The sequence below is a fragment of the Salvelinus sp. IW2-2015 genome, unplaced genomic scaffold, assembly GCF_002910315.2.
Source record: "Salvelinus sp. IW2-2015 unplaced genomic scaffold, ASM291031v2 Un_scaffold1501, whole genome shotgun sequence".
NCBI classification, from domain to species: domain Eukaryota; kingdom Metazoa; phylum Chordata; class Actinopteri; order Salmoniformes; family Salmonidae; genus Salvelinus; species Salvelinus sp. IW2-2015.
In genome coordinates, this window is record NW_019942949.1 from 125443 (window position 1) to 137410 (window position 11968).

The following is an 11968-nucleotide window of genomic DNA, read 5'->3' on the forward strand; positions in this document are numbered from 1 at the left end:
TACCGAGCGAAACTGACTCAGTATGGACGAGGTGGCAGAACTGATTGTAGGCATCCAACAGTCCGCTGTATGTGATTTGTTCTGCCTGAGCAGTCTGGTTAGGTGGATCCAACATCTCTTAGTCGACGTTATTCTGCTACGGCGTGTGGTGTAGATCCAGACCGTCATCTTGGTGGAGAGGTTCATATTTCTGCAATCTTTGAGTGTGCGTGAGTTATTGTAGTTTTCTTGCTCGGAGTGGATCAGGGTATCCGAGGAGTCGAGTGCGTGCTTGGGTAGTAGGGATCTAGAATCATGTTCCTGCTTCTGTACTGGTTGGTGGTAGATTCAGACTTAAGTCATTTTATCGTGTTGAAGTTCTTTGATGTGGAGAGGCCATTTTGGTGTGAGACGACCAGATGTTCGTTTTAGTGGGCTTTAAGTGTACTGCTCGAACGACAGAGTCTGCTAGTGCGTGATGTTCGTTCTTCGGTATGCTCCGCCTAGGATCCATAGCTATCTTCCAGATCAGTTTCAGTGACATCGGTGTTATGGTAGTTATTCTGCTGACGTCAGTCGTGTTGGTCAGATCCAGATCAGTTCATCTGTGTGGTGTTTTAGTTCTGCTACAGGGTCAAATCTCGTCGTTTTAGTGTGATCCAGGACAGTCATCTTGTGCGTGTGAGGTCCCTCGTGGTTGTGTGCTAGATCAGCCAGTTACTGCGTTACGGTGAGTGAGTCGCAGACTGTATCATTCTGCCGTATTGGTGAGTTAGTTCTCCTGTATTGGCAACTGTCCGCTGTGACATCTAGATCCTGACTAGTAATCTGTAGTGGTGAGGTTCATGCTTGCTGAGTCAGCTGTTGTGCTCCTCTGCTCAGACTGTTGCATGAGTAACCAAATGTTTGTGTGCTGAGCGTCATGACCTGCATCGTTGGACACTAGATTATGTAGTTGATTTAAACACCTGTCCAGAGTATCCAGGATTGTTGTACTGAAGTGGTTGCTGAATGTTAAACTCTCATAATGTGGTAGCTGTTTGGGGAAACTGGTAAGACACATTTGAGTTGAATCTATATTGTACAACTGACTAGGTAGTCCTTCCCCGTCCCCACTGCATTGCAGACGTATCCAGATCTCACAATCCTGGATCCGAGCTGAACACATACATAGTGTTCAGACCCTTCCACATTTTGTTACGTTACAGCCTTATTGTAAAATGTATTTCTCTCTCTCTCCCCTCTTCTCTCCTCTCTCCCTTCTTCTCTCTCTCTCCCTCTTCTCTCTCTCTCTCCCTTCTCTCCTCTCCCCTCTTCTCTCTCTCTCTCCCTCTTCTCTCTCTCTCCCTCTCTCTCTCTCTCTCCCCTCTTCCCCCACTCTCTTCCCAGGTATGTGTCTTCATCACAGTAGAGTCCAGCCAGGTCTTCGAGTTGGTCCTTACATCATCTGTGCCAGGGAAATACTGGCTGATGGCAACTCTATCTGACCCTGCTAACCAGCTCAGTGTGATCCACATATACAGGCAGGGAGAGAGAGTAGATCTGTAGGGCGTCTTTCTCTCTCCTCGCTGTCCGGTCATATCTCCGCAGGGGATTGTGGGGGAGTGGATGGGGCTCGTATAACCCGATTTGTAGTCTGTCAATATTCTGCAGGAAGAGTTTGGGAGAGATGAGAAGAGGGGTGGTACTAACCTGCTCAGTTCTGGTCAAACTGATGCCAGTGAGGAGAAGGAGAGATGTGAGGAGAGGAGAGTACTGTTCTAATGTTAAAGATGGATGTTCGGTATGAGTCTGCGGATGTTTTAGTAGGGATTGCTGAGAAAATGACAGGGGGTGTGCTGAATTTGTGAAACTTTTATATACATTTTTTAATATTTATGTTGGTGGGATGGCATTGCTCTGCCGCTGGATATAACCGTCCTTCTCTCTTATGTTCTTCTCACCGTCTCTCCTCCCCTTGTCTATGTCACTCCTGTCCATCTGTCTCAGGTCCACATCTACGGTCAATCCCCCTGGTCTCTGTCGAGCAGCTGGAGTTGGAACTACTACCACATCATCAACCGGTAGGAAGTCAGGGATGCAAACTAGTCTTTCGGCGAATTCGCATTTGAATCCAAATAGGTGACCTAGGTGATTCGTGTAGATCCCGATGAGAAAGTTGGGAGGGTGGGGGCTTTGGATCACTACTGGCTGTCAGTGAATGAGTGATGCACATTTGTGCCTGCTGGAGGTCATTTTGCAGGGCTCTGGCAGTGGTCCTCCTTGCAAAGCGGAGGTAGCGTCCTTCTGTGGGTTGTTCCTCCTACGGCCTCCTCGTCTCCTGTGTCTGCCTGTCTCCTTGGTTAGCGCCTCCATGCTCTGGACACTACGCTGACAGACACAGCAACCTCCTTGCCACAGCTCGCATTGATGTGCCTCCTGGATGAGCTGCAACTGAGCCACTTTTGGGTTGTAGACTCCGTCTATGCTACCACTAGAGTTGAGCAGCCCCGCAGTCATTCGAATACCAGCAGGAGCCATAGGAACTGAGGTGTCTGTGGTCACACCTGCAGAATCACCCTTTATTGGGTGTCTTGCTAATTGCCTATAATTTCCACTCTTGGTCTATTCCATTTGCACAACAGCATGTGCAATTTATTGTCAATCAGTGTTGCTTCCTAAGTGACAGTTTTATTTCAACAGTGTGATTGACTTGGAGTTACATTGTGTTGTTTAAGTGTTCCCTTTATTTTTTGAGCAGTTGTAATATATATCCCAGACTGGTACCAATCTGTCAGTTCATTTCTTTTATCCAGTCATGTGGATTCCAGACTACATTCATTCTCTACTGTTCTCACACCTCTCTCAGGGACCTTTCCATGTTTTCGCGAGTTTAACACCTGATTCAACTAACCAGCACACCCTTGGGAAGTTTAGACTAGTTCCTTGAGAGAGGTTTATGAACTAGTTCTTCTCTGAGGGAGAGGTTATAACTAGTTCTTCCTGAGGAGAGGTTTATCAACTAGTACTTCTGAGGGAGAGTTTATCAACTAGTTCGTCCTGAGGAGAGTTTATGAACTAGTTGTCCTGAGGAGAGGTTTAGAACTATCGTCCTGAGGAGAGGTTTATGAACTATTCTTCCTGAGGAGAGTTTATGAACTAGTTCGTCCTGAGGGAGAGGTTTATGAACTAGTACTTTCCTGAGGAGAGTTTATGAACTATCTTCCTGAGAGAGGTTTTATGAACTAGTATCCTGGGGGAGAGTTTATACTAGTACTTCCTGAGGAGAGGTTATCAACTAGTCTTCCTGGGAGAGGTTTATACACTATACTTCTGAGGGAGGGTTATCAACTAGTACTTCCTGAGAGAGGGTTTACAACTAGTACTTCCTGAGGAGAGGTTTATCACTAGTACTTCCTGAGGAGAGTTTATCAACTAGTACTTCCTGAGGGAGAGGTTTAATCACTATATCTTCCTGAGGAGGGTTTATCAACTAGTACTTCCTGAGGGAGAGGTTTATCAACTTACTTCCTGCGGAGAGTTATCAACTAGTACTTCCTGCGGAGAGGTTTATCAACTTAGTACTTCCTGAGGGAGAGAATTATCAACTAGGACTCCTGACTGTATTCAGATCAGATCTTTGGGTGGTTTTAATGTGTGTATCCTGTGTCCAGTATGAGGTACATCAGGGTCATTCTGTTGTGGTGTTTAAGTGTATTCGTGTCTAGGTATGAGGTACGATCCCGGTCATCTCTTGTTGTGGGTGTTGTTATCCTGTGTCCAGTATGAGGTACGATCACGGTCAGTTCTGTTGTGGTGGTTTTAATGTGTGTATCCTGTGTCCAGTATTAGGGTCGTCACGGTCATTCTGTTGTGGTGGTTTAATGTGGTATCCTGTGTCCAGTTATGGTACGTCACGGGTCAGTTCTTTGGGTGGTTTATGTGTGTATCCGTCTGTCCAGGTATGAGGTACGATCACGGGTCATGTTCTGTTGTGGTTGTTTTAATGTGTGTATTCCTCTGTCCAGGTATGAGGTACGATCACGGGTCAGTTCTTACTGACGTAGTTCGATCGGATCAGATCTGTTGTGGTGGTTTAATGTGTGTATCCGTCGTGTCCAGGTATGAGGTACGATCCAGGGTCAGTTCTTACTGACTGTAGTTCAGGATCGGATCAGATCTGTTGTGTGGTGGTTTTAATGGTGGTATCCTCTGTGTCCAGGTATGAGGGTACGATCACGGTCAGTTCTGTTGTGGGTGGTTTAATTGGTGTACCGTCTGTGTCCAGGTATGAGGTACGATCAGGGTTCGTTGTGGGGGTTAAGTGTGTGCGTCTGTTCCAGTATGGTACATCACGGGTCAGTCTTCCTGACATTTGTCTCTTTTCAGAGTCAATAGATCTGTTGTGTGTGTGGTTTTTAATGTGGATATCCTCTGTGTTCCTCAGATGTATGGGGGTATATTGTAGTCACGGTCTGAGTTCTTCCTGACTCGTTGAGTTCAGATCAGATTTTCAGAGATCTGTTGTGGGTGTTCATTAATGTTGTGATCCGTCTGTGCTACAGGCTATGAGGTCATCACGGTCAGGTCTTCCTGCTGTATTCAGGATCGATCACGACTTGTTGTGGTGGTTTTAATGTGTGTATCCGTCTGCCAATGATAGGTACATCAGCTCTGTAGGTGCCACACACATAGGATGGTTTCGAGTTTTATGCGAAGCGACGATGACACGGCGTGGTGCGCTCATCGCCTCCTCCATCACCACCTACGTCACCTCAACCCAGGTCAGACACTCTATACCACCGATTTGCCTATCAGACCCCCGCCCCACCCATCCACCCCCGCCACACTTCACCCCGCCCCCACACTTCACCTCCCGCCCACACTTCAGCCCGCCCACCACTTGATTTGTTGCCTCCAATCAATGGATGGTCTCTTCTCTCTGTCAGAGACAAGATCTCAACTGTGTACGTCATGTATAGAGACAGAAAACATCATAGAGCTTCTCTTATTGTTGTGCCAGGTTACCGGGTCACTCTGGTGACGTAACTACAAGACAGTTCTCGGTTTGTTCTGGACACGAGACGTATAATCTTAAACCTTACAGAAGCTAACCGACAGCCTGAAGGGGGTCCACCCTGCTCCCCACCACTCCAAACCCCATCTTCACCCGACCAACCCCAAATGCCCTGCTCTACCGCGCTTCTGAAGCTACGGTCTCCTCCCTGTTCCGTCGGACTGGGACGGTGATCAGGACTTCCTCCAGACGACCGCTGTTTCAGCGGTTCTGGTACCTCAGAACTAAAGCACGTGTCAGAACCCTGTATAGATCCTGTAAGACACTTGTCTGTTTCCTACGTTCAGCAGAATGACAGCTGAAGCAGTGTGATCTGTTGCGTTCGGGGGATTAGTTACAGCTGTTAGGAACACTGTGTTGAACTGGGTTAGGGTGGGGCTCTGTGTGAGGGGGGGGGGGTTAATTTGTTTGATGTCGCCATGTTGTACCAACTGTTTAGGACATTGAATGTGATTCTGCTAGTGAAACGTAATGGGCACTGGTTGATGCCTGGTTCTTTTTCTGGACACTACTGGACCTCAACCTGTCTGTCTAATCAGTATCTGCGTTGTCAGAGACATTAGATGTCAAAATAATGGACAAAAAAAACAATTGTTTTTTGTTTTTTTACAAAGACAAGCAGAACATTGTGTCATGTTGAGTCTCTTCACTGAGTTGAGTCTGAAGTGTCATAGTAAGGTTGCGTTGATGGTTTATCGCATTCATTTAGGCTAATGGATTTCTCACGTTGCGACGAGTGAGGGTGTCTATGACTGTTGAGTCCGGGCGGTTTCAGAATGACTGGCGAGTCCGGGGAGAGCGCGGCTGTGTTGAAATCAACAGTCAGTATTTTGGTGACTTTTCCCCAGAATGAGATTGACATCAGTTTTTGCTGTCACATCCACATAACCTATGTGGCAACAGTTTACATTGATTAACTGATTTACTTAGATGGAGGCAGGATTCAATCCATTGTTGGTATGTGCATTTTAAGGTAATTTTCTCGATTTGAGCGAGAAATGCAGCGTTTATGGTCAATGCGAACACGGAACATTCGTTTTTTAAAAGGGTGCATAGCTGCCAGTGTGATCAGAATCCTGGGTCTTTTATCTTCTGGTTTTGTGAAAGCGTTTTAAAGAACCGTTAAGCACTTGGTGTCCAGATTTTGTATCGAAGCGTTTCAGCTCTTTTTTGTCTTCCAGTGAGTTGTTTGCACATGTTGTGAAATTACTAACTGGTGATTTCAGAGTCTTCACCAATACCTTCACTTCATCTCTCTTCTCTCTTCTCTCTTCTCTCTTCTCTCTCTCTCTCCAGGTATGGTGGGTTCTACACAGTAGAGGTCCAGCCAGGTCTTCGAGTGGTGTCTCTGAACATGAACTTCTGTGCCAGGGAAAATTACTGGCTGATGGTCAACTCTACTGACCCTGCTAACCAGCTCCAGTGGCTGATCCACATACTACAGGCCAGTGAAGAGAAGGGAGAGAGGGTGAGGAGAGAGTGATTTGAGGGGGGGGGGGCGTTAAAGATAACCTGCTCCAGTGTCTGGTCAATATTCTGCAGGAAGAGGATTTGGGAAGGAGGGAGGGATGAGAAGAGGGGTGTAACTAACCTGCTACAGTTCTGGTCAACATACTGCATGCCAGTGAGGAGAAGGGAGAGAATGTGTGGAGGGAGGAGGAGAACTTCTGTCTAATGTTAAAGATGGATGTCCGGTATGAGTCTGCGGATGTTTTAGTAGGGGATATGCTGAAGAAAATGACAGGGGGTGTGCTGAATTTGTGAAACTTGTTATATACATTTTTTAAAAGTATTTATTTTTGGTGGGGATGCATTTGCTCTGCCGGCTGTAATATAACCGTCGTTCTCTCTCTCATGGTTCTCTCACCGTCCCTCTCCCCCTTGTCTATGTCACTCCTGTCCATCTGTCTCAGGTCCACATCATCGGTCACATCCCCCCTGGTCTCTGTCTGAGCAGCTGGAGTTGGAACTACTACCACATCATCAACCGGTAGGAAGTCAGGGATGCAAACTAGTCTTTCGGGCGAAATTCGCCATTTTGAATCCAAAATAGGTGACCTAGGTGATTCGTGTAGATCCCGATGAGAAAAGTTTGGGAGGGGGTGGGGGGCTTTGGATCACTACTGGCTGTCAGTGAATGAGTGATGCACATTTGTGGCCTGCTGGAGGTCATTTTGCAGGGCTCTGGCAGTGGTCCTCCTTGCACAAAGGCGGAGGTAGCGGTCCTTCTGCTGGGTTGTTGCCCTCCTACGGCCTCCTCCACGTCTCCTGCTGTACTGGCCTGTCTCCTGGTAGCGCCTCCATGCTCTGGACACTACGCTGACAGACACAGCAAACCTCCTTGCCACAGCTCGCATTGATGTGCCATCCTGGATGAGCTGCACAACCTGAGCCACTTGTGTGGGTTGTAGACTCCGTCTCATGCTACCACTAGAGTGAGAGCACCGCCAGCATTCAAAAGTGACCAAAACATCAGCCAGGAAGCATAGGAACTGAGAAGTGGTCTGTGGGTCACCACCTGCAGAATCACACCTTTATTGGGTGTCTTGCTAATTGCCATAATTTCCACCTTTGGTCTATTCCATTTGCACAAACAGCATGTGCAATTTATTGTCAATCAGTGTTGCTTCCTAAGTGGAAGTTTATTCAGACGTGTGATTGACTTGGAGTTACATTGTGTTGTTTAAGTTCCCTTTATTTTTTGAGCAGTTGTATATATAATCCCAGACTGGTACAATCCTCAGTTCATTTTCTTTTATCCAGTCATGTGGATTCCAGACTACATTCATTCTCTCACTGTTCTCACACCTCTCCTCAGGGACCTTTTCATGTTTTCCGAGTTAACACCTGATTCAACTAAACCAGCAAGCCCTTGAGAGAGGTTATAACTAGTTCTTCCTGAGGGAGAGTTTATAACTAGTTCTTCCTGAGGGAGAGGTTTATAACTAGTTCTTCTAGGAGAGGTTTATCAACTAGTACTCTGAGGGCGTTTATCAACTATGTCCTAGGGAGAGGTTTATGAACTAGTTCGTCCTGAGGAGAGGTTTATGACACTAGTTCGTCCTGAGGGAGAGTTATGACTATCTCATGAGGGAGAGGTTTATGAACTAGTTCGTCCTAGTTCTGACGAGAGGTTTATGAACTAGTCTTCCTGAGGAGAGGTTATGAACTAGTACTTCCTGAGGGAGGTTTTTGAACTAGTCTTCCTGGGGAGAGTTTATGAACTAGTACTTCCTGAGGAGAGGTTATCAACTAGATACTTCCTGAGGGAGGGTTTTTATCAACTAGGTATCCTGGGAGAGTCACAGTCTCCTGAGTCAGCTTCATCTGGGAGATTATCAGTACTTCCTGAGAGAGGTTTATCACATACTTGGGAGAGTTACACTAGTACTTCCTGAGGGAGAGGCGTTTATCAACTATACTTCCTGAGGAGGGTTTATCAACTAGTACTTCCTGAGGGAGAGTTAGCAGACTAGTACTTCCTGCGGAGAGTTTATCAATCTAGTACTTCCTGAGGGAGAGAATTATCAAATAGGACTTCCTGACTGTAGTTCAGATCGATGTTTGGGTCGTTTTAATGTGTGTATCTGTGTCCAGATAGGGGACATCCGGTCGTTCTGTTGTGGGTGTTTAATGGTGTATCCTTGGTCTAGGTATGGGTACGATCACCGGGTCAGTTCTGTGTGGGTGGTTTTAATGTGTATCCTGTGCCAGTATGAGGTACGATCACGGGTCAGTTCTGTTGTGGGTGGTTTTAATGTGTGTATCCTGTGTCCAGGATGAGGTTACATCACGGGTCAGTTCTCGTTGTGGGTGGTTTAATGTGTGTATCCTGTGTCCAGGTATGAGGTACGATCACGGGTCATTCTGTTGTGGTTTTTAGTGTGTATCGTCTGTCGTCAGGTATGAGGGTACGATCACGGGTCAGTTCTGTTGTGGTGTTTTAATGTGTGTATCCTCTGTCCAGTATGAGGGTACGATCACGGGTCAGTTCTACGCAGTAGTTCAGGATCGCATCAGATCTGTTGTGGTGGTTTAATGTGTGTATCCGTCGTGTCCAGGTATGAGGTACGATCACGGGTCAGTTCTTACTGGACTGTAGTTCAGGATCGCATCAGATCTGTTGTGGTGTTTAATGGGTTATCTGTCTGTGCTTTCAGGATATGAGGGTACGATCACGGTCTTCTGTTGTGGGTGGTTTTAATGTGCGTTCGTCTGTGTCCAGTATGAGGGTCACCATCACGGGTCAGTTCTGTTGTGGTGTTATATGTGTGTCCGTCTGTGTCCAGTATGAGGGTACATCAGCGTCAGTTCTTCCTGACCTGAGTTCAGGAATCAGATCAGATCTGTTTGGGGTTTAATCGTTGTATCCGTCTGTGTCCGGTTGAGGGTAGATCACGGGTCAGTCTTCTCGACTGTGTTCAGGATCAGATTCAGTCTGTTGTGGTGTTTTAAATGTGTGTATCCGTCTGTGTCCAGTAGCTGTACATCACGGTCAGTCTTCCTGACTGTAGTTCAGGATCAGATCAGATTGTGTGGTTGGTTTTAATGTGTGTATCCGTCTGTCCAGGTATGAGGGTACGATCACGGGTCAGTTCTTCGGCCACACACACATGGATGAGTTTCAGATGTTTTATGACGAGGCGACGATGACACGGGCTGTGGGCGTGGCCTTCATCGCTCCCTCCATCACCACCTACGTCAACCTCAACCCAGGTCAGACACTCTATACCCACCGATTTGCCAATCCCAGACCCCCGCCCCCACACTTCACCCCCGCCCCCCCCCCCCACCCCCCCCCCCCCCCCCCCCACCCCCCACCCCCCCACCCACCCCTCACCCCCGCCCCCACACTTCACCCCCGCCCCCACACTTCACCCCCGGCCCCACACTTGAATTTGTTGCCTCCCAATCAGAATGGATGGTCTCTTCTACTCTGTCAGAGGACAAGATCTCAAACTGTTGTGTAGTCATGTACTAGAGACAGAAAACAAATCATAGAGCTTCTCTTATTGTTGTTGCCAGGTTACCGGGTCTACCTGGTCGACGGTAACTACAAGGACAGTTCTCGGTTTGTTCTGGACCACGAGACGTATATCTTAAACCTTACAGAAGCTAACCGACAGCCTGAAGGGGGGGTCTCCACCCTGCTCCCCACCACCTCACAACACCCCATCTTCCACCCTGACCCAAACCCCAAATGGACCCTGCTCTACCGCGCTTCTGAAGCCTACGGCGTCTCCTCCCTGTTCCCGTCGGACTGGGACGGGCTGATCAGGACCTTCCTCCAGGACGACCGCGTGTTTCAGCGGTTCTGGTACCTCAGACATAAAGGCCACGTGTCAGAACCCTGTATAGATGCCTGTAAGACAACCATTGTCTGTTTCCTACGTTCAGGCAGATATGACGAGCTGAAGCAGTGTGATCTGTTGGCGTTCGGGGGGGATATAGTTACAGCTGTTAGGAAGACACTGTGTTGAACTGGGTTAGGGTGGGGGCTCTGTGTGAGGGGGGGGGGGGGTTAATTTAGTTTGAATGTCGGCCATGTTGTCACCAACTGTTTAAGACATTGAATGTGATTCTGGCTAAGTGAAACGTAATGGGGCACTGGTTGATGGCCTGGTTCTTTTGTTCTGGACCTACTGGACCTCAACCTGTCTGTCTAATCAGTATCTGCGTTGTCAGAGGACATTAAGATGTCAAAATAATGGACAAAAAAAAAACAATGTGTTTTTTTTGTTTTTTACAAAGACACAATGCAGAACATTGTGTCATGTTGAGTCTCTTCACTGAGTTGAGTCCTGAAGTGTTCATAGTAAAGGGTTGCGTTGATGGTGTTACTGCATTCATTTAGCCTAATGGATTTCATCACGTTGGCGACGAGTTGAGGGTGTCTATGCTGTTTGAGTCCGGGGCGGTTTCAGAATGACTGGGCGAGTCCGGGGGAGAGCGGCGGCTGGTGTTGAAATCAACAGTCAGTATTTTGGTGTGAACTTTTCCCCAGAATGAGATTGACATCAGTTGTTGCCTGTCACATCCACATAAACCTAGTGGCAACCAGTTTACATTGATTAACTGATTACTTAGATGGAGGCCAGGATTCAATCCATTGTTGGCTATGTGCCATTTTTAAAGGTAATTTTCTCGATTTGAGCCGAGAAATGCAGCGTTTATGGTCAATGCGAACACGGGAACATTGCCGTTTCTTTAAAAGGGTGCATAGCTGCCAGTGTGATCAGAATCCTGGGTCTTTAATCTTCTGGTTTTGTGAAAGCTGTTTTAAAGAACCGTTAACGCACCTTGGGTGTCCAGATTTTGTATCGAAGCGTTTCAGCTCTGTATTTGTCTTCAGTGAGTTGTTTGCACATGTTGTGAAATTACTAACTGGTGATTTTCAGAGTCTTCACCAATACCTTCCACTCTCATTCAGCACTTTAATTTCTGGTGTGGATTGTCTTGTGTGTAACATGTCTGTAATTTATTAAAAAGATAAATTTTTGGGGAATAAAGATGCATTTTGAGATTTACTTAATTCGTTGCCCTTTTCTTTCTGACCCAGTGAGTGGAGGGCGCTCAACCGAGGTGAATCGAGGTGCATTTAAAAAAATATATATATATATATATAAAATGTATAATTGAAAAGGCGCAAAGCTAGCTCATCGTTGTTTTATTGATACAACTATTATGGTTGCCGTTTCAGCCTTAATCAGAACTTGAGTCAAATAGTGGCTAGTTCATATGCCTTGACGCTGAGAGATATATGCCTAAAGGCCGGGACCGGAGAGAAACCTCTGTCTTGTGGAGTTCACAAAGCATGTAACAGTTACATGACCTGCAGCGTGGTCATGTTTCCGACGACCAGAAAAGAGCAAGTCGCAAAGAAAACAGGAGCTGCTTACAGCATTTCKACATCWAACTGACATCTAAAAGATA

At 46.8% G+C, this 11968-nt stretch overlaps 1 protein-coding gene across 2 annotated transcripts in view; it reads left to right on the forward strand.

Moving 5' to 3' along the window:
- Positions 1 to 11562, forward strand: part of smpd1 (sphingomyelin phosphodiesterase 1) — a 23829-nt gene extending 12267 nt beyond the window's left edge. For both annotated transcript variants that reach the window (XM_024138501.1, XM_070439230.1), the window contains exons 6-9: positions 6332 to 6503; positions 6949 to 7025; positions 9606 to 9751; positions 10061 to 11562. In XM_024138501.1, coding sequence (XP_023994269.1) covers positions 6332 to 6503; positions 6949 to 7025; positions 9606 to 9751; positions 10061 to 10515 — 850 coding nt within the window. In that variant the 3' untranslated portion in view covers positions 10516 to 11562. The remainder of the gene's footprint in view (positions 1 to 6331; positions 6504 to 6948; positions 7026 to 9605; positions 9752 to 10060) is intronic.
- The last annotated feature ends 406 nt before the right edge of the window (positions 11563 to 11968 follow it).